The sequence below is a fragment of the Dipteris shenzhenensis genome, chromosome 15 (genome assembly GCF_047967505.1).
Source record: "Dipteris shenzhenensis isolate YYH24624 ecotype China chromosome 15, Dip_SZ_1.0, whole genome shotgun sequence".
Lineage (NCBI taxonomy): Eukaryota > Viridiplantae > Streptophyta > Polypodiopsida > Gleicheniales > Dipteridaceae > Dipteris > Dipteris shenzhenensis.
The window spans coordinates 19,654,891-19,673,437 of NC_141610.1; the positions used below are offsets into that span (position 1 = coordinate 19,654,891).

Below are 18,547 nucleotides of genomic sequence, written 5' to 3' on the forward strand. Positions count from 1 at the left end.
AATATGTTGAATATAGTATTAGCTCAGTTATTGCTGTATCCTTCATCTTCATCTATTAAAACAAGAAACCATCTATGCTTATGGTATCTTTAAAAAATAATCTAAAAATGGTGCATTTAATAAGGGATGAAAAAAAGGGATGCTGGCTTCCAGGTCTCCACTAAAGCACTACCCACAAAGAAACAAGGAGAACTGCACTTTGCTATAAAAAGGTAGACGAGAGATTCTCCGAGTATGAACAAGCATAACTGCTTTTTATCATCACAACTCCAAACGATTCATTCAAGATGGCACTACATGTGCATTCGACCTTCTTCAATGGCACAATATAAATGCTGGTGCCAAATGTCATGAGATGGTCCAAAGTCGTTCAAAGAACCTGATCTAAAACAATGAATGGATATGATATAAAAGAGAGAAATAAGAACTAAGGAGACTGCTCGTGCTGTGATCAGAACTCTTTCACAGATTAGCCTTTGATATAGGCCCTTCTTTATAACAGATTAGCCTTTGATATAGGCCCTTCATTTGAGATTTTGCAGCTGAGCCAGTTGAGGCTCCATAGGTTTGACTGCATTGTAAGGGGGAATACTAGATGTCAAAGAAGCTGGAGATCCATCAGCATGAGGATCATTCATTGAAGCAGACCCTCGGTTGCCTGGAGAATTGTGGCATTTCTTTAAACCTTTCACCTGCAACCATAATAAAAATGCTCAATAAACAGATCCTTATATTAGTTTCTCATATTAATGCCCTTGTGAAGTGGAAAGAGACATTTGACAAAACCAATAGACTTCAGGACCTATGCAACCTGCCTTTACGAGAGTCTCTTGGTCTTCTTAGCAGCTTCGAATAGAGGAAATATTCAAGAGGTGCTGAATTATACAATAATGAAAACTTGCATCCGGTTATAGATATTGAGAGAGACTTTCGCCACTCAGATCTTCAAGAAGCTTGATTATTTCTTGGCTTTTTACCACAATTGCAAGTTCCTGATCTTCCAGAAGCTCTGCAAGGAAAGGAATTGTTTCTGGCAAAAGCACCAGATAATCCTCCTTCAGATGTTCCACTAAAAATTTTACAACCCCTAAGCTTAGTGACTGTGTACGAACAGCTTCACTTCGAGTACAAAGTAGAACCTGTAAGACAGCAAAAAAGAATTAAATTTGCATCTGCAATGCGACCATTTCTGTAGAAAGGATGAAATTTCACAGATATATTGCAAGGACTTTCTACATATCTCTATACCAATGCAATTGATTGACAAAGTCACACTGTTTTGTGAGAATACAGAGCCAATTTCCATTTACTGTCTCGGCTGTTTCTAAGTAATGGTTAGGAAGATCCATTTTAGAGCAATATGGGCTTCCATTAAGCAGAAAAACGAATGCAACATGTCATCTCAAAGAAGAAAATATGTTGTCCAGATGCCCTGAGAAGCGAAACAACTTTCCTTCAGCAGAAAATACATCTATCCTATTGATCTGGTACATATAGCTGAAAACTTGTTCATCTATAATAATGCTAAGCCTGATAGGGAGGATATGCTACCCTTGTCAAGTTATCAAGATGATAGCTAGTCCTCATTAACTCTGTATACATCATGACACAGAATCTTAAAGCATCTCTTACTCAACCTCCCCTAGTGACCAAGTCGACATATGCTGCTATTTTGGTATGCATGTATAGTGCTTTGTCTTGATCAAAAGCTGGTGTGAGGAAACCATGAGTGTAGGATCGATAGGAAAAAAGAGAGAGAGCAAGGTGCAAAGAGTCAATAGAGTCTGTCGTCACATCAACTAGAGTTGTAAAGAAAAAGAAAGAGTACAAAGTACTTGTACCTAGACCTAGGACTAAGTGTCCTAGGTGTCACATAGGACTAAGTGTCCTATGTGGCCTAAAAGGCACTAAAACTATAAGTGCCTATATTTATGCCTACAAGGCACATGCCATGGCCTATAGGGCATCACTAGAACCACCAGAAGATGGCCTACAATGAGGTGTCCCGTGCCATGTAAAACACATGGGAGAGGTGGATCCACAGATAGCCTAGTCGCAGTATGCAACGATTTGTAGTTGACAAACATCTGTACGTGGTTGCGAGGTGGCTGCCCAAATCTATTTTTGCAGAAAACAGATCCCTCTTATAAAGCTTAAAGCAGACTTTACAATTTGAAGCTTAGACTGCTTTAGAGACCTTGGCCATGATCTGAGTGTAGCAACTGAGAAAACGATAATGTGCTTTGTTTGGCCTGAAACATTGGGTTATTGCCCAGTTGAATGTTGCTCATATTGGAGGAGGGAGCATGCAGGTGGGAGGAGAAACATCGAAAAGTATTAAAGTGGAAGCACTAGAATCACGTCTAGGATTCACATGCTCATGAGTGAGGATAGATGTTCTTTCTTCAAAGTCCTGGAGTACAGAGAGAATGTGAATGTCAGTGCACAAATAAATGAGCAAGGGGAGAGTATAACTGAATCCAAGGAGCTAATGTCTTGGATAGAACGACCTACCTCAATGAAACTGCTACTCATGGACCTGCCAGCCCTGCTCTTCCCATCTGCTTGTCCTCACCCACCTACTCTCCTTCCTCCTCTCTCTAGCTTTGATACCTGGTATTAAACAACTGCTTCCTCAGCTCCTTTCCCTATTCAGCAACTGCTTCCTCTCCTATTCAACAACTGTTTCCTCAGCTCCTTTCTCCAGTCCCTGTTCTACAGTTTGCGACTCCCGCAGCTGCATATGCTCTGCTTAAAAAAGACAAGAAAAGGCAGTAGTGGGACCCATTGCTGGTCACACACCTACCTGACGGCAGTAGTGGGACCCGTTGCTGGTCACACACATACCCGACAGCAAGTTCAAAATTTTTTTTTTTTTCAAAAAAGAGACTTCTATTAAGAAAGAAACCCGCTAGAGCAAGCTCTGTGCGGAAATACACCATGCTAAGCATGTAATAAAAACACCTCAGAGGAATGAGGTAGAAAGAAACCAAGGTTGAGGCTGAAAATGCCATCTCAACCTTGTAGAAGTCTCAGCAAAGAAGGGAGAGTCTCTCCAATCTCTGAGAAAAGTAACTCTCCTGGAGGAGGCTGCTCGAGATGATCCTTGCATGGTCGCCCAAATGGCCATCAGAGTGTGCATCGTATCTGTCCAAGTACTGGCCAAGATCTGAGAAGGGTGAACCTGAGAACCCTCAGTGCACCTGGCTCTCCAAATGTGCCATGCTGCAATGCTAGCTAGGATCTCCCATGGAGAGTCGACCGAGGAGTGAGCAGCCCTGAAAAGAGTGGCCGGAACATCATCTAGAGAGCACGACTCCACAAGGTGTCGTCGGATGTGAAGAGCCCAAGAGGAGTCAAGTCTTTCAAAAAATACCTGGGGCCCTGAAAGAGTAAGCCAAGCCACTGATCCCCAGGTCATATAGAAAGGTAGGCGAACAAAAGTGCTGAAAAGTCTTGCAATCCCCTTCCATATGATTCTCGCCTGTCTGCAATCCCATAGGCAGTGCTCTATTGTCTCCAAAGCAGAAAGGCAACGAGGGCAAGAAGGGTCAGCTCCGAACTTGGATCTCCAATGGTTCACTGCTATCCCACCATGAATAAAAAGCCAAAAGAAGAGAGTGATTTTTCTATTCCGGTGGGATTTCAAGAGCCTCTGCCAAAAAATTCTCCGCAAGTCAGCAGAAATCTGAAAGTTCTCTCAATGAGGAGCTCTGGTAGGCTTCCAACCCCTAGAGCTGAGCTGGAATTTCCCGGCATTACTGACCGTGTAACGAAAGAAGGGGATGCCCTTCTCTCGGTGCCCTTCATCTATCCATTCCCATTTCCCAGGGTCCCACTGCAAAAACTTAATTGGGACACCTCCATAGAGCCATAGCCTCCATGAGCCAAGGGCGAGGAGAAGCGGGTCAGGATCCAAGTACCACTGTGAAAGAGAGCCATGCTCCATGAAGCCTACTATCCTGACTGGCTGAAATGGTACCTCCAACAAGATATCGTCTGTGGATCTGGACAGCCTGCCCCCCGAAGAAACAACAAATACTAAGGCATCTTCATGTGGGTCAAGAAAAGCAATCACCTGTAAAGGAACTCCCAATCTGGAAAATGCCCCCATCCACGTGGAGCAAGTAATAGGCATGTCATCTGTGTCCACCCAATCCAAGGGCAAGGCTGCATCAATCTGTTGGACTCTCCCTGCACTCCCTCTGAGATGAAGAACCATCTGGGCCTGTTCGTCTGCACGAAGCTTCCTGAAGGCTTTTCATGCTCCCACTGTAGATGCAGGGCCCCTCTCCCATCTTGGCCACTGCATGTAAGGAGAAGCTCCAAGTGGTCTGCCAAGCTCATCCAAAATCCTGTCATTCCACATGATAGGCTGCCTTTCAATCTCTTCACGGGTGGATGGGGGAATCTTGCGAAGAGTACTCCTGAAGCTGGCCCATGCTTTCAGGATAGCAACCATAAGAGGGGAAGAGGGAGACCTGAGGTGGGCTGTGGTGAAAACCCATCTAGTACTGTGTGTCCAATCCTCTCTTGAAGTGGGCGTGCGAGACTGTATGCATCTGATAAAAAAATCCTTCCAAGGCTCTTGTCCTGGCATAAGCCCTCTCACAACGAACTTGCAGAGTAAAGCTCTGCATTGTAGATCTGGGTCGATGATATTCAAACCCCCTTCTCTTGTAGGAAGAATCAAGGTCTCCCAAGCCACCCTGGCTGTAACATCAGTTGTGCCATCTAGACCACTCCATAAAAAGTTTCGTACAGGCCTCTTAAGCTGAGTGATACAATCCCTAGAGTGGCACCAACAAGAGCATACAAACCATGTTGTGGCTAGAAGAACCTGGTTAACCACCACCACCCTGGAGGCCAAGTCAAGTTTGGCTGAGCTCCAGAAAATGAGCTTTCTTCGAATGCTTTCCAACACCGGAGAAAACTGTTGTGAGGGAGAGATGCCCACCCCAACCTGGCAGCCCAAATATCTGACAGAGAAGCCCCTCTGTACCCAAGTGAAGCCAATATCATTACCCCAATCCGGGGTGTCATTCACGCAAATCCAAAAACCAATGGATTTATGCCAATTAATGTGTGCACCTTTAGCCGTGCAAAACAAATCCAAGGCTGTCTGGAAGGAAGTGAGTGTCTTGGGGGAGGCATCCAAAAAAACAGCCGTGTCATCTGCCAACTCACTATCCAGGAGCTCTTCTTCCCGGCGGATAGGAAGCCTCAGCCCAGCTTGAGATCTAATGTAGATACTCATAGCTTCCGCCACAAACAGAAAAAGAAACGGGGCAAGAGGACATCCCTGGCGGACGGATCTGGAAATCTGAAACCTGTCCCCTCTTACCCCCCCAATGAGCAACTGGCTATGGGCTGATCTGTAGAGAGAGGATACTCCTCTAATCCATGCATCTGAAAAACAAAAGCGAGATAGAGTACCCTCTAAAAAATCCCAGTCTACTCTGTCGTAAGCTTTCTCAAAGTCCAAGAGTAGAATGGCCAATCTCTCGCGGCTCTGCATGGCCCATTCTGAGGCCTCCCAAAATGAGAAAATATTATCAAAAATACTTCTGCCATGCACAAACCCTGTCTGTGTGTCATGAATCAAATCTGGAAGAAAAACCTGTAGCCGTAGACTGATGGCTTTCGCCAGAATCTTGTAAAAAGTGCCTAAAAGAGTGATGGGTCCCATTGAGACACAAGATTCCTATTACCCCCCTTTGGGATGAGATGAATGAGACCATTTGTAAGTGAGTCCGGCATCTCACCAGAGTCCCACACGCCCTGCAGGGCTGATGTAATGTGATCACCAATCTGCTCCCAAAAAGTAATAAAAAAGGAGGGGGTAAGTCCATTTGAACCTCGGCACTTGCCCTTGTGAAGGGCAAGTAATGCAGTCTTGAATTATGCATTGGTGAAAGGTGCATCCAGAGAAACATACATCTCATCCTTCACCAATACAGGGATACACTGCCAAATAACCTCTCTGGCATCATCAATGGCCTGTGTGCCTGGATCTGCAGTAAGAAGGGATGCAAAAAAATCTGAAGCTACACGCATGACAACATCAAGATCTAACTGTAACACCCCGTCTGAGTCAACAAGCTGCGAAACACTATCTCTACTATGTCTGGGCCCATGAGTAGAGAAAAAGTGTTTGTTGACCCTGCCACCCATCTGAATCCAAAAGGATTCCCGTGCATGAAAGGCATACTCTGCTCTCTGATCCAACAATGTCTGCGAATGAGCCGTTGCTGCACCAAGGCGCTCCTGAATCCAAGCATCTGTGGGCCTCTTCTGCTCTTCCCTCTGAACGGACGCTAACTGCTGGCGTATACCAATCTCACATCTGAGAATCTCACGTCTCTTAGAATCAGTGACTGAATGATTACAGTCACTAATTCCGGATAAGGCTGCAGCTACCTGAGATGGATGGACAGCTCCACCCTGTATGTGAGAAATCCAAATCTATAAAATATCCTCCGTGAGGCTCTCCTTTGCATAAAAAGCATCCGAAATCCTAACACTGGCAAAGCGTCCTCTCCGATGAGGCTCAAGAATCTGCAACACCACTGGAAAATGATCTGAGGTGGAAACCCCAGTAGAAATGCATACAGATCCTCCTCTGTCAAGTGCCCAATCGTCTACATAAAATCTGTCAATCCGTGCATGAATGGGCATGTGTATTCTCCTGTTCAACCAAGAGTACAGGAGTGACTGTGGCATAATATGAAAGGCATCATCCAACCAAGTGTCTCTGCCACTGAACTGAAAGAGAAAGGCATCCCAGGCTGCCCTCTCCAAAGAATGAATTCCACCCTGTTTGCCTCCCTTTTTGTCTAAAGGCAACTTAACCATGTTGAAGTCGCCACCAATGATCCAAGAATCTGCAATGGGGACCCAAGAGAGTAACTCCTTCCAAAAGGAGATCCGCTCCCCTCTGTTGTTGGGAGCATAAAGATTGAGAAGACCAATCTTACGTCCTCCAATCAAAATAATGATCCATTAAGCTCTAGAAGGCAAGATAATACCATGACCAGCAACCAAGGGGAGAGTAGAAAGAGAGACCGAAATGCAAGTACCTCCCCTTGTGCCCATAGCAGGCGACCAGAAGGTATGTCCTGAAAGCAGTTTGCCAGACTTAGAGCAATCACTGGCATCCAGCTTGTGTTCCTGGATAAAAAGGATATCAATAGCACCTCTAGTGACGCCTGGATGAAGCTGGTTCCGGATCAGCTACCTACGGCGACGGTGTGGAACTCCGCCTAGGCCATGTATGTTCCAGCTGACTATCCTCATCAACAGGAGGATGTTGGATGGAAAGGCTTACCCGACCTAGTAGAGGAGACCAGCTTCCCCTAGGCCGAAACACTCCTGCTGAGGGCAAGAAACTCAACAGATGAAAGGATCCCCACACCTGCTGAAAGGGAGGCCCTGTCAGAAGGAATCCCAATGACCGAGACCCCTAAGGTGGAGGGCACAAACTCCTCATCATCCATGAAAGTCGCCGAATCTGCTTGTGCCGAAAAAGAATTCCTGATAAGCAAGTCTGGCCAAGGAGTGCGAAGAAGACCTGCACTCCTGGAAGATGGAGGAGAAGGACCTGCCAGGCCTCTATCAGCAGAACTGGAGCTGGGGGTTGAGGAGGCCTGTGGCTGGGGTGAAGAAGAATCAAGAGCCCTCATCTGCGCTTGCACTTTCTCGGTTGTCCTGACTGTGGCAGGAACAGTCTGTGGGGAAGATGTACCTATAGTCCCCTCGTGGTCAGAAACCAAGGGGTCAGAGACCAAAGTGATTGGAACTGGTGGATCTAAAGGCCCCTCCTGATGTGGAACTGTAGTGTCTGGGGCTGCAACAACATCCTCCTCTGTAGTTTGGAAGGGCCCCCCTTCTCCTCCCCCGTCCCCTCCCCCGTCATCCCTCTCCCTCGCCAGCCCCCCCCCCGCCCCCCCTCCCCGCTGCCCCTTTCTCCTCTCCCCTCCCCCACTGCCCCCCTCCCCGCTGCCCCCTTCTCCTCCGCCCTCCCTCTCCCCCGCCAGCCCCCCCGCCTCCTTCTCCTCCCCTGCCTCCCTCCCTCGCCCTCCATCTCCCCCCCCGCTGCTCTCCCCCTCCCCACTGCCCCCTTCTCCTCCGCCCCCCCTCTCCCCTGCCAGCCCCCCCGGCCCCTTCTCCTCCCCCGCCCCCCTCCCTCCCCCACGCTCTCCCCCCCCCCTCCGCTGCTCTCCCCCCCAAGGTGATCCCCATTCAGCCAATCTTCGTCCACCTCCACCGGCCGCGAGAACCGTCATTTTTTCAGAAGACGAGCTGTAGCAACTCAAGAAAGATATGGAATTAGAGGGCTCCACATCACTTTTCGCCTGCATCTTTGGGTCACACCCTTCCAGATCACAGGCTAGAGACTGGATGCTGGCGGCGTTACCAGGAGACCTCGCCCCTCACCTCAGGGATATTCAACTTTTGGGATGTGGATTCTTCCAAGTGGTTTTTGACTCCCACGAGTCCACAGCCCTTGTTCTCAAAGCTAATCCCCTAGCTTTGGGTTCGAGGAGGATCTTTCTTTTGCCCTACACCTTGGGCTTTGATCCGGTCGACGAGGACAGGCAGGTCACATCATTGTTCATTAGGTTTCCTGGTCTTCCTCAGGTCTACCATCGACTGCTTGCCACTATCGGAGCCACATTCGGAGTGGTCACGGAGATCCCCTCTCTTCCTGGCATGCCTTCTTCCTTGGCAAAGGCAGTCAGTGCAGACGGGGTGCCTCGTGTTAGGGTCATTGTCTCTGACCCTAACATCTCAGATGACCACATTATGCTTCAACGTGCAGACGGCTCTCTCTTTCGACAGAGAGTCGAGATTTCAGGTAGACAGGACTGGTGCAGGGTTTGCAGGACCCTTGGGCACTTTGCTAGAGACTGCCCAAGGAAGAGAAAAAGACCCAAGAGGTCTTCTGGTGCGGCTCCATCACGTACTACCACGACTGCACCTCCCCAGCACCCTGTACCACGCACTCCAGGACCACCAAGAGCAACAGGGCGCCCTGCGTCGTGCACCCCAAGACCACTAGGGGCAGCAGGGCGCCCAATGCCTGTAGCACACCTAGTACCACGATGGAAGCTATCAGAGCAGCTCCCTTACCTCAGGAGGAGACTTTTGATCCTGTTCAGACAGACGGGGGGAGCTGACGGGTGGGGGAGAGGTTGGGCGGGGAGGGAGAGGTAGGGGGTAGCGGGGGGGGGAGAGGGAGGGCGGGGAGGAGGAAGGGGAGAGGGAGGGTGAGGGAGGAGGGAGAGGGGGCTGGGGGCTGGCTGAGAGAGGGAGAGGGGGGGGCAGTAGCTCACGGGGAGGAGCAGCAGCTCATCAGGTGCATCAGGAGCAGCAGCTCACGGGGAGGAGTCGTGAGCTTCCCGGGACTCAATCTTCATGAGCAAGTTCAAATTTGGGCTCAAGCAAGCTTAGCACTTAAGGGTGACTGCATCCACGACGTCAACATCTATGGGAGGGGTTGTTTCCTTCCCCAGTTCTCGTCAATGGAGATGACCCAATGCCTACTGTAGTAAAGCCCTGTGTATCTGGCCTACACGTGATCTTGTTTAACCTTTGGTATACCATGGGTTCACTAAGGATGATATGGACTAGACACACTGTGTAGCCAAAAATTCTTGGTGATGTTCTGCATCATAGGTCTCCCCGAGGAATAGAACCCTGCATATTCAACCAAATGGTCGACCATCAAAGTGTGCATTTGTCCAAATATTGGCCAAGGTGTGAGATAGGTAGACAGACCTCGGAATCATCAGGTGCCTCTAGATCTCCATATATTCCATGCTGACATGCTCGATATGATATCCCGACGTGTCACATTGAGAATGTGCAAGTCTATAGGGAGAGAGGGATCAACAAATGACGTTAAAATGAAATCGCCCAAGAGGATCCATATCATAAAACACCTGAGGCCCACACAAAGAAACACAAGCCATTGAGCCCTAGATATGAAGAAAGAGAACGGAGCAAATCTACTCAGAAGTCTTGCAATCGCCTTTCTAGATAACCCTGTCATGTCTGCAATCCCATAAACATTGATGAATGGACTTCTCAACAAAGAGGCAACGCAAGCATGTAGAGGGTGTTCCGAATCTAGACCTCCACTGATTTACTACAATCCCTTCACATGAAAGGAAGCCAAAAGAAAAGAGTGATTTTTCTATTCCTAAGAGACATCTTCAAAAAAGTTTGCAAATCTATAGAATATGAAACTCCTCCCAGTATGAGGCTCTGGTGGGCATGTGCGCTCCTAGAGTGCACATCAAAGACTAAGGCAATCCATGTATATCTCAATAGAGACCTTACACCTGAAGTGGCATGCTTGTCCTTAAAAAAAGTTCCCACCCATCTAACACAATGGTCATCCATAAGGAATCAACCCAAGGGTCAAGTTGCATCAATTTACTCAATTCTCCTTTTGCTTCCCCTACAATGACTAACGATTTGAATCGTGGATTCATCCGAAAGGTTTCTGAAGGGCCTTCAAAGAGCCCATACTGCATGTAATAGAAGCACTAAGAGCAATATTGCTCCAACCTCAAGTAAGTGTCACCCATACCCTGTCGCATGTGGTACATCCCCTGAGTGCCTCAATATCCCAAACTCTGCTATGTCCATCTCTGGTACTCTGACGGGGTCTGACCCAAAAGCTACTAGCCCCACCTGTTTGTCCCTCATACGCGTATTGACGTCACCTAGAAGGAGAATATCTTGTTGCTTGGAGAACTCCGTGATATCATATGATATATCACCTCATATGGGTTGTGACCCGCTATGGTGACCTCATGTGCATAGGATGATGTATCCGGAAAAAAGTAGCACACAACATTGAAAATCGGCCATGCATCACGTGACTAAACTTGTATCCACAAGCATGCTCGATAGAAACCTACAATTCACAAATATACTGATGACGACACATGGTGTTATATACCTTAGTTGATGATGCAATTTACGCCATTCTTAACACATGTAGGCTCCAAATCGGCATACTCATCGACTATAGGTCGGCTAAGCAAACCTTCTAGTCATCCTAGTTCTAGGGCTGGTCGATCCAACCTAGCCCTTTGCTAGGGCTATTTACGCGGAGGTTGCAACTCCACTGCCCATCACATAGTCATAAGTGCCCTTTCACCTTTCATCACTTGAAGAAAACAAGGGTTTTCAAACAATGTTTGCTGTGGCACATTGTTCTGTCATCTCCCATCTCAAACCTTGTGCAAGGCAGGCTACCAAATTATTGCGGAGGAGAGATCCTTTCTACAGCTTCAATTTTCAGACTGAACAACCTGTGTATATTCATCTCTCTCTCTCTCTCTCTCTCTCTCTCTCTCTCTCTCTCTCTCTCTCTGATGATATCATAGAGTTCTCCAGACAGGGAGACACCCTCCTTCTGGGGTATTTCAATGCAAGGACGAGGGACAGGCAAGTGGGCTTACTTGACTTCACATATGAGAGAGATCCCCACATGATGCCAGAGTTAGATGCAGTAGAACTTGGGATTCAGAGACTTTTTGCGACCTCATAATCTACAATGGCCTTTAGAGATGGCCATCATATGAGGGATTCACATGCTTCCCACATGGAGGCGGAACTAGCATAGTGGACTACCTACTGGGCCCATTGGCTTTTGTCTCACGGATACATAACCTCACCATACCCCCCCCCCCCCACTTGGGGCCGACCACTCATATCTAGCCTTTGATGTTCTTGCTACTACACCAGGCACAAGGAGAGTTCCTACCGCTACTCGTACCCAGATCCACTTTGACCATGTCCTTGATCCAGTGTATGTGTGTCACTTAGCCAAGAGCTTCCGGCCTTATTGGAGGCAGATTTAGACCTCGCCCACGCCTCAGCCACCCTTGTCACAGTAATATAGGATGCTGCCACTAGATCCTTTCTTGCGACCCGATCTTCACGGGTACAAGATGGGAAGATGCCTCAAAACCCCTGGTTTGATGATGAGTGCAGAGAGATGCAAGCCCACCTCACACGGGAGCGAGCCTTGGGTCAGTTGATGTCACATGAGCCACACAAGATCTTTCAGCGGTTGACACGTTGCAAGAGACGAGCCTTCCTCACACATAGGATGGATGAGATCATCATATCATTTCGCGGAGGAGACCCAACCACTAGGTGGGGATTCCTTGCGGAGGGGAAACCACAAATCCCCATCACCAATCCGGGCGTGTGGCACACTTATGCATGCTCCGATTATGATGTCCCGAGGCAGACACCGCCAGACATGTCCACTATGCCCACGCCCACTACCTGTCATCTATTCACTACGCAGAATGTGCGGGCTGCACTTTGCCGGCTCCACAACCGGAAAGCATAGGATCATGAAGGCCTTTGGACAGAGCACTTCGCACATGGGCAAGAGGTCCTAGCACCAATCCTTGCACATATGTTTAACCTTGTAGTTTGTCACGGCTTCCCACCAGCATGGAGCACCACTACTCTCGTACTGAGACACAAAGCAGGAGACCTCATGGACACTCGGAACTATCGCACCCTCATGATTGCCCACACAGTGGCCAAGATCTATGGATCGGTACACTAGAGAGAGAGATTAGCAGTCATACAGAGGCACGGGGACAATGAGCACTAGGGCACGAGACTACACAAGATGCAGATCCCAGAGATGCTGATTTGGGGTGTGATGAGCTTATATGAGTCAGTCAGAGGCACGGTCCGTGCCCCAGGCGGTCTATCGGATTGGGTCGAGAGCACCATTGGGGTGAAGCAAGGTTGCCCTCTCTCACCGACTCTCTTTGGACTCTACATTGATGAGATCACATCTTTCATAGATCACCTACTCTGAAACCAGCCTCAAGGCCACAAGAGGCTGTGGCACATTGTTCTGTCACCTCCCATCTCAAACCTTGTGCAAGGCAGGCTACCAAAATCTTGTGGAGGGGAGATCCTTTCTAGAGCTTCAATTTTCAGACTGAACAACCTGTGTGTATTCATCTCTCTCTCTCTCTCTCTCCCCCCCCCCCCCCCCTCTGAAACCAGCCTCAAGGCCACAAGAGGCTGTGGCACATTGTTCTGTCACCTCCCACCTCAAACCTTGTACCAACTCACTCGCATACAGTGTTCATCCCTCTCTCAGTAGGCATCATCATCGCAAGCACTAGCCCCGCGGGGCTCTGCTCTCACACCCATGTGACCATAGGCATGCTAACTCAGTGCAAACACCTGCATTTAACCTGGAAGCTATTACTTGCAACCCAAACAGGGCAACCCGTTCCCCAGACAATCACACGTGTCCACTGGCTCACTAGAGTACCCAAACAATCGGTGAAAGTATAACTGAACTGCCTCCGGTGCTCAAAAGCAAGAACAACCACTACAAGCATTCATTGTGATCATCTTGCCAAGCAAGTATTTTCAACAACCAGCCAATGCTCACGAATAGACACAAGAGAGCATGTGTGAACCCTTTACGAGGCCCGAGTTCATCCCAAGCTCTTCCACGAGCCAATGCACAACTTCCTGCTAGTTTTCTGTTCACATGGCCATGTAGTTAGCTACCCCGAGCTTCCTTGACCCAAATACAGTCAAAAGCATCGTATGCGCATTTCGGCAATCCGTGTTGCCATCAAATACCTTGACAGTCTGTACCACAAAGCCGTCCGTACAACTTTCTACAGTCCGTACCGTCTGTACAGACTGCTCCGTACAACCGCACGTCTTTAGCACATCCTCACTAGCAACGACTGCACAGGCCCATACAACCGTACGCCTCATTTCAAGGCCTTTTGTACAGTCGTACGATCGCAACAACGCTCTATTCGTAGGCGCCAACTCCCACGGGCTCTTCCTTTTTCTCCGTCAATCATCCGTTACGCCGTTTTCTTGCCCAAGGCCTTCCGAGGCCTTCCTTTCTAAAAGGGCTTGCATGGGCATGCCACGTGGCAGCACATGCCTTAGGTTGCCCCCAAGGGCATTCATTTGTGCCTAGGCCCCCTCTAGTGGGGCCTTTTTTAAAACCCCACCAATGACTAACTTCAAGTCCTAAGGTTCTTTATGCCCCTCTTAGCCCTAACTGTTTCATTTTCTCCTAAGGCACAACTTCCTCGGGGGAAAACTTGCACACCCCTCATCTCGTGACCTCACCAACTTGATTCCCAGGGTTGGGGCGCACATGCGAGTATAAAAAACTCACGCCCTCGTGACATACCCCTCTCTTGAAACATGGCAAGTGACCTCGATTGCATCTAGATGTTACAAGGATATGCAGTAATTGAAATACATGTGAATATACCATCATGAAAGCAAGTATTACCATTGAAGACAGCATATATGATTGTTCAGAATCTAGGATAGCATTCTATATGACTAGTATACTGATCGTAGAAGTCCCAAGGCAAATATACTGTCAGTAAGCAATACCTCAAGTGAAACATACAATGTCATCAAGCAACCTCTAGATATCTTAACCTATCTGTAACAAAGACACAGAGGTACTACCCTTCTCTTGAGCATCAGACAATTCCAGACCTATGCTCTGCTGAGCCTGAAGGAGCCACAAGCGACGTCGGCTCAAGCTGAAAGGCATCTAGATAGAGCTGTAATAACTGAGGTGTATCTGCCAAATCATCCTCTTCCAACCACTTTGCATGTAACAAAGAACAATTTCTGAATTTTACCAAGTAGCGGCAGGAAACTCTACCTCTGATCTTCCTTTCCTTAAGTGCCAAAATTGCTCTGGAATAAGGATCTCATCCAATTCCTCAACCTCTGGTTGCATCTCAACAAGCATATCCTATGGCACATCACCTTTTAAAGGCTTAAAGAGACTCACGTGGAAAGCATTGTGAATCCTCCAGTGATCCTGTAGCTTCAACCTGTAAGCTACATCAATTAGCTTCTTTGAAACTTGAAAAGGCCCATAATATCTCATACTGAGTTTGGGAAACAACCAATCTTGGCCCCTTTCTTTTTCAGCCTTGCATTTTCAAAGGGCAAAAGAACCCCATCACCTTTATTAAATATCAATTCACGATGGTGACGATCAACTGCCTTCTTTTGCTTTGTCTGAGTCTTCTGAAGAGTCTGTTGCCACATCCATGCTTTCAACATACCTATATAGAGCTTCAAAAATCTTATCCTTTGTATGCAAGATAGGTGGAACTTTCTTTTCTCCACCTACTATTTCAAAAGGAGCTTTCCCAGTGGAAGGATGCACAGTATTGTTGTAAGCGAATTCTACTAAGGGCAAAAACTACTCCCATTGTGTCTTATGCTCAGACACATAACATTTCAGCAAATCAAGAGCAATAGAATTAGCCTCTTCGGACTGCCCATCTGACTGAGTATGAAAAGAAGATGAAAATCTTAACGTAGTGCCCATATTTTCAAAGAGCCCTCTCCAAAAGAGACTTGTCACTTACGAAAGACTGAGGCATCCCATGATATTTGAAAATGTTTTGCATGAACAACCTTGCCATATGATTTGCTGTAATTTTCTTCCTTACTGGAATGAAGTGTGCTTGCTTATTGAACCGGCATATAATGGTCCAAAGAACATCATTCCCCGTAGGTGTCCTAGGAAAAGATCAAATATAAAATCCAAGGCAATGCTCTCCCACAGTCTATCTGGGATTGGCAATGGCTGCAACAATCCAGGTGTTTTCTGCCTGTCAAACATGACCTTCTGGCAGATAATGCATGTTCTGACAAAGGCATCCACATCCCATCTCAAAGCTGCCCAATAGAAAAAGTGCTCCACTGCTTTTACCGTAGCATCAATGCCTCTGTGTCCTGCAGACGCAGGAGCATGACTTTCAATCATAACTTTTGACCTTAGTTGCTTTGTGACACAAAGGTGTCCATCCATCATAATAAAGCCATCTCTGAGAATATAATAGTCATGCCGCTGATTATTAGACAACTGGTCATACATCCTAGAGAAATTATCATCTTGAGCATACTGGTCCTTCATTCCATCCAACTCACAATGGTAAGCAATGGTTACTGCGGAAACCTGAGGCTTCCTTGACAATGTATCGACCACTACATTCTTTTCACCTTCCACATGGACTATCTAGAAGTCTAATATGGATAAGAAATTGGCCCATCACACATGCTTCTCATATAACTTCGTCTGAGTGAGGAAATATCTCAGAGATTGATGATTTGTCTTCCACGTAGCAAGGGCATGAATTACAGCCAGCAATTCCTTCTCATAAATGCCTAGATGGCTCTCAACATCTTGCAAAATTCTACTCTCGTAGGCCACTACCTGTCCATAATGACCGCTCCAAGGCCATTCTTTCCACAAGCATCAGCTTAGACATGAAAAGCTTTCCGAAGATCTAGTAAGATCAATACTGGGTCTGCGGGAAGCTTTTCTTTTAGCATCTCAAATGCTGCAATTTGTTTTTCAGCCCACACGAAGGATGCTCCCTTCTTCTGCATAGCATAGAGCGGGGAAGCAATTTCTGCAAAAATGACATATAAATCGCTTGTAGTACGAGCATAAGCCCAAAAAGCTTCGCACTTCATGCAAATTCTTAAGCTGTGGCTAGCTGTGAATTGCTTCAATCTTCACGGGATCCATGCTCACTCCATCCTTAGAGATAATGTACCCCAGAAAGTGAATCTCAAGCATAAAGAATTCACTTTTCTAAGCATTTACAATCAGCCTATGCTTGCTGAGTTATGCAAACACAATTGCCAATTGTGCCTCATCTTTTGAGTCGAAGAAAGTGCCCACCACAAAAGCCCTATGCTCACGGAAGATTTTGTCCATCATCCGATTGAAAGTGGCAGGAGCATTTGTAAGCCCAAATGGCATAACTAAGAACTCATACAACCCAAAGTTGGTCCTGAAGGCTGTCTTGGTTGACCCTTCCAATCCATCCAAGATATCATCAATCCTTGGAATTGGAAATCTGTTTTTTATGGTTATCTTGTTTAGTGCACGATAATCAATGCACATTCTCCAAAACCATCACTCTTTTGCATGAAGAGAACCGGTGAACAGTAAGGGGAAGAACTGGGATGAATCAGCCCCTTACCCAAAAGGTCCTTCATTTGGCTCATGATTTCTTCTTGCTGGACTGCACTCACCCTATAAGGTGCCCTGTTTGGTCTGGCACTATATCAATTGCATGACCCTCATGCCTCACAGGTGGAAGTTCACCCGGCAATGAGTCAGAAAAACACTCTCCAAACCGATTAAGATAACGTGTCCACTCTTTATCTAGCTTAGAGATTACAAATTGTCGATCATCAGACTTAGTATCCTTTGCAAAAACTAAATAGGCAGAAATATTATGGTTCATTACTGAGCATATATACAACATGGACTAACTTTCCCTTTAGTTTGACATCCAAAGCATGCTTCCTCCCTCTATGTTCTAGGAAAATCTTCCGATTATAAGTGTCCACCAAAGCATGCACTCTGTGACACCAAGGCATTCCCAACAAAACATCACAGCACTCCAAAGGCATTATATAAAATTCCTCGCTGTCCATAAAGCTCTGTATAAGCAATCGGAGCTTTCCAATGATAGGGGTAACCGCAGTGCTAAACCTAGGACAAGCCAATCTTGCCTCACTCATAGGCCCCATCTCCTCTGCAGAATTCCAAGTTTGCCTGCCAATTCAGGAGAGAGAACATTTGCACGAGCACCTGCGTCAAAGAAAATCAATGTTATCTGATCCCTGACTTTGCCCCATGCCCTGCAAAGCTCTGTAACATCATCATTAGGCTGCTCACTCATAACATTAGGCATTAACCCTGCATGGTTTAGGCTTCTTGCCTTTTTGCTCTTCCCTATCATCCACTTTCCCTTTAAGCTTGTGTTTTGGGCAATCCCGTGCCATATGACCCTCTTCTTTATAGTGAAAGCATTTGTTAGCCTCCATCAAGGCTTTCCTTTCCTCACGTGACAGGGAATTCGAACTTGGCCTATCACGCTTCTTCTGTTTGTTAAAGCAAGGCTTGGAAGCATTCCATGGCTTCCCTGCTTTCTTGAAATACTCGGACTTACTGTTTTTATACCCACTAGTTTTTCCCAACAGCAATGCATCAGCTGTGGTAGCATTCTCAATGAGTTGAAACATGTTGGTAACCTTTGTTTTAGTACAGTAGTCCCTAATTTCTTTTGGCAGCCCACAATAGTATTTTTCAACTATTCTGACAAGGGCACATGCCTATAAGAGCTGACCGGCAAGAGAGCTTCCCAAAACTTTTTGTTGTATTCTTCCAGGTTATGACATTGAGCTGCATCCAACTTGTGCCATGTTGTCATAACATCTACCTCAAAGGTAGTGGTCAACCAGGTAGCTGAAAACAACTGCTTGAACTGAACCCAACTCGTGGGTGCTCTATTTTGGAGCAACAAATTTGTCCACCACTATAGAGCATTCCCTTTCAAGAAGGTGGCTGCCTTTCGCATTTTAGATAACTTAGTGAAGTTCCCCCTTGAGAAGGCTGCACCAAACTGTAAAAAAAAGTTAGAGCCTTCAACCTGTCCTAAGCCCCATTAAA

At 46.9% G+C, this 18,547-nt stretch overlaps 1 protein-coding gene across 4 annotated transcripts in view; it reads right to left on the reverse strand.

Annotated features, from left to right (window-relative positions):
• Positions 1–232: 232 nt before the first annotated feature.
• Positions 233–18,547, reverse strand: part of LOC147893517 (ARM repeat superfamily protein) — a 207,170-nt gene continuing 188,855 nt past the window's right edge. For 2 of the 4 annotated variants that reach the window (XR_015542194.1, XR_015542192.1), the window contains exons 39-40: positions 803–1,139; positions 233–692 (exon numbers count right to left, since the gene is read on the reverse strand). Coding sequence is in view for 1 of the 4 variants with exons in the window: in XM_087385521.1 (XP_087241647.1) it covers positions 909–1,139 (231 nt within the window). In the remaining 3 variants the exon portion in view is untranslated. The remainder of the gene's footprint in view (positions 693–802; positions 1,140–18,547) is intronic. The other 2 variants (XM_087385521.1, XR_015542193.1) reach the window with 2 other exon arrangements.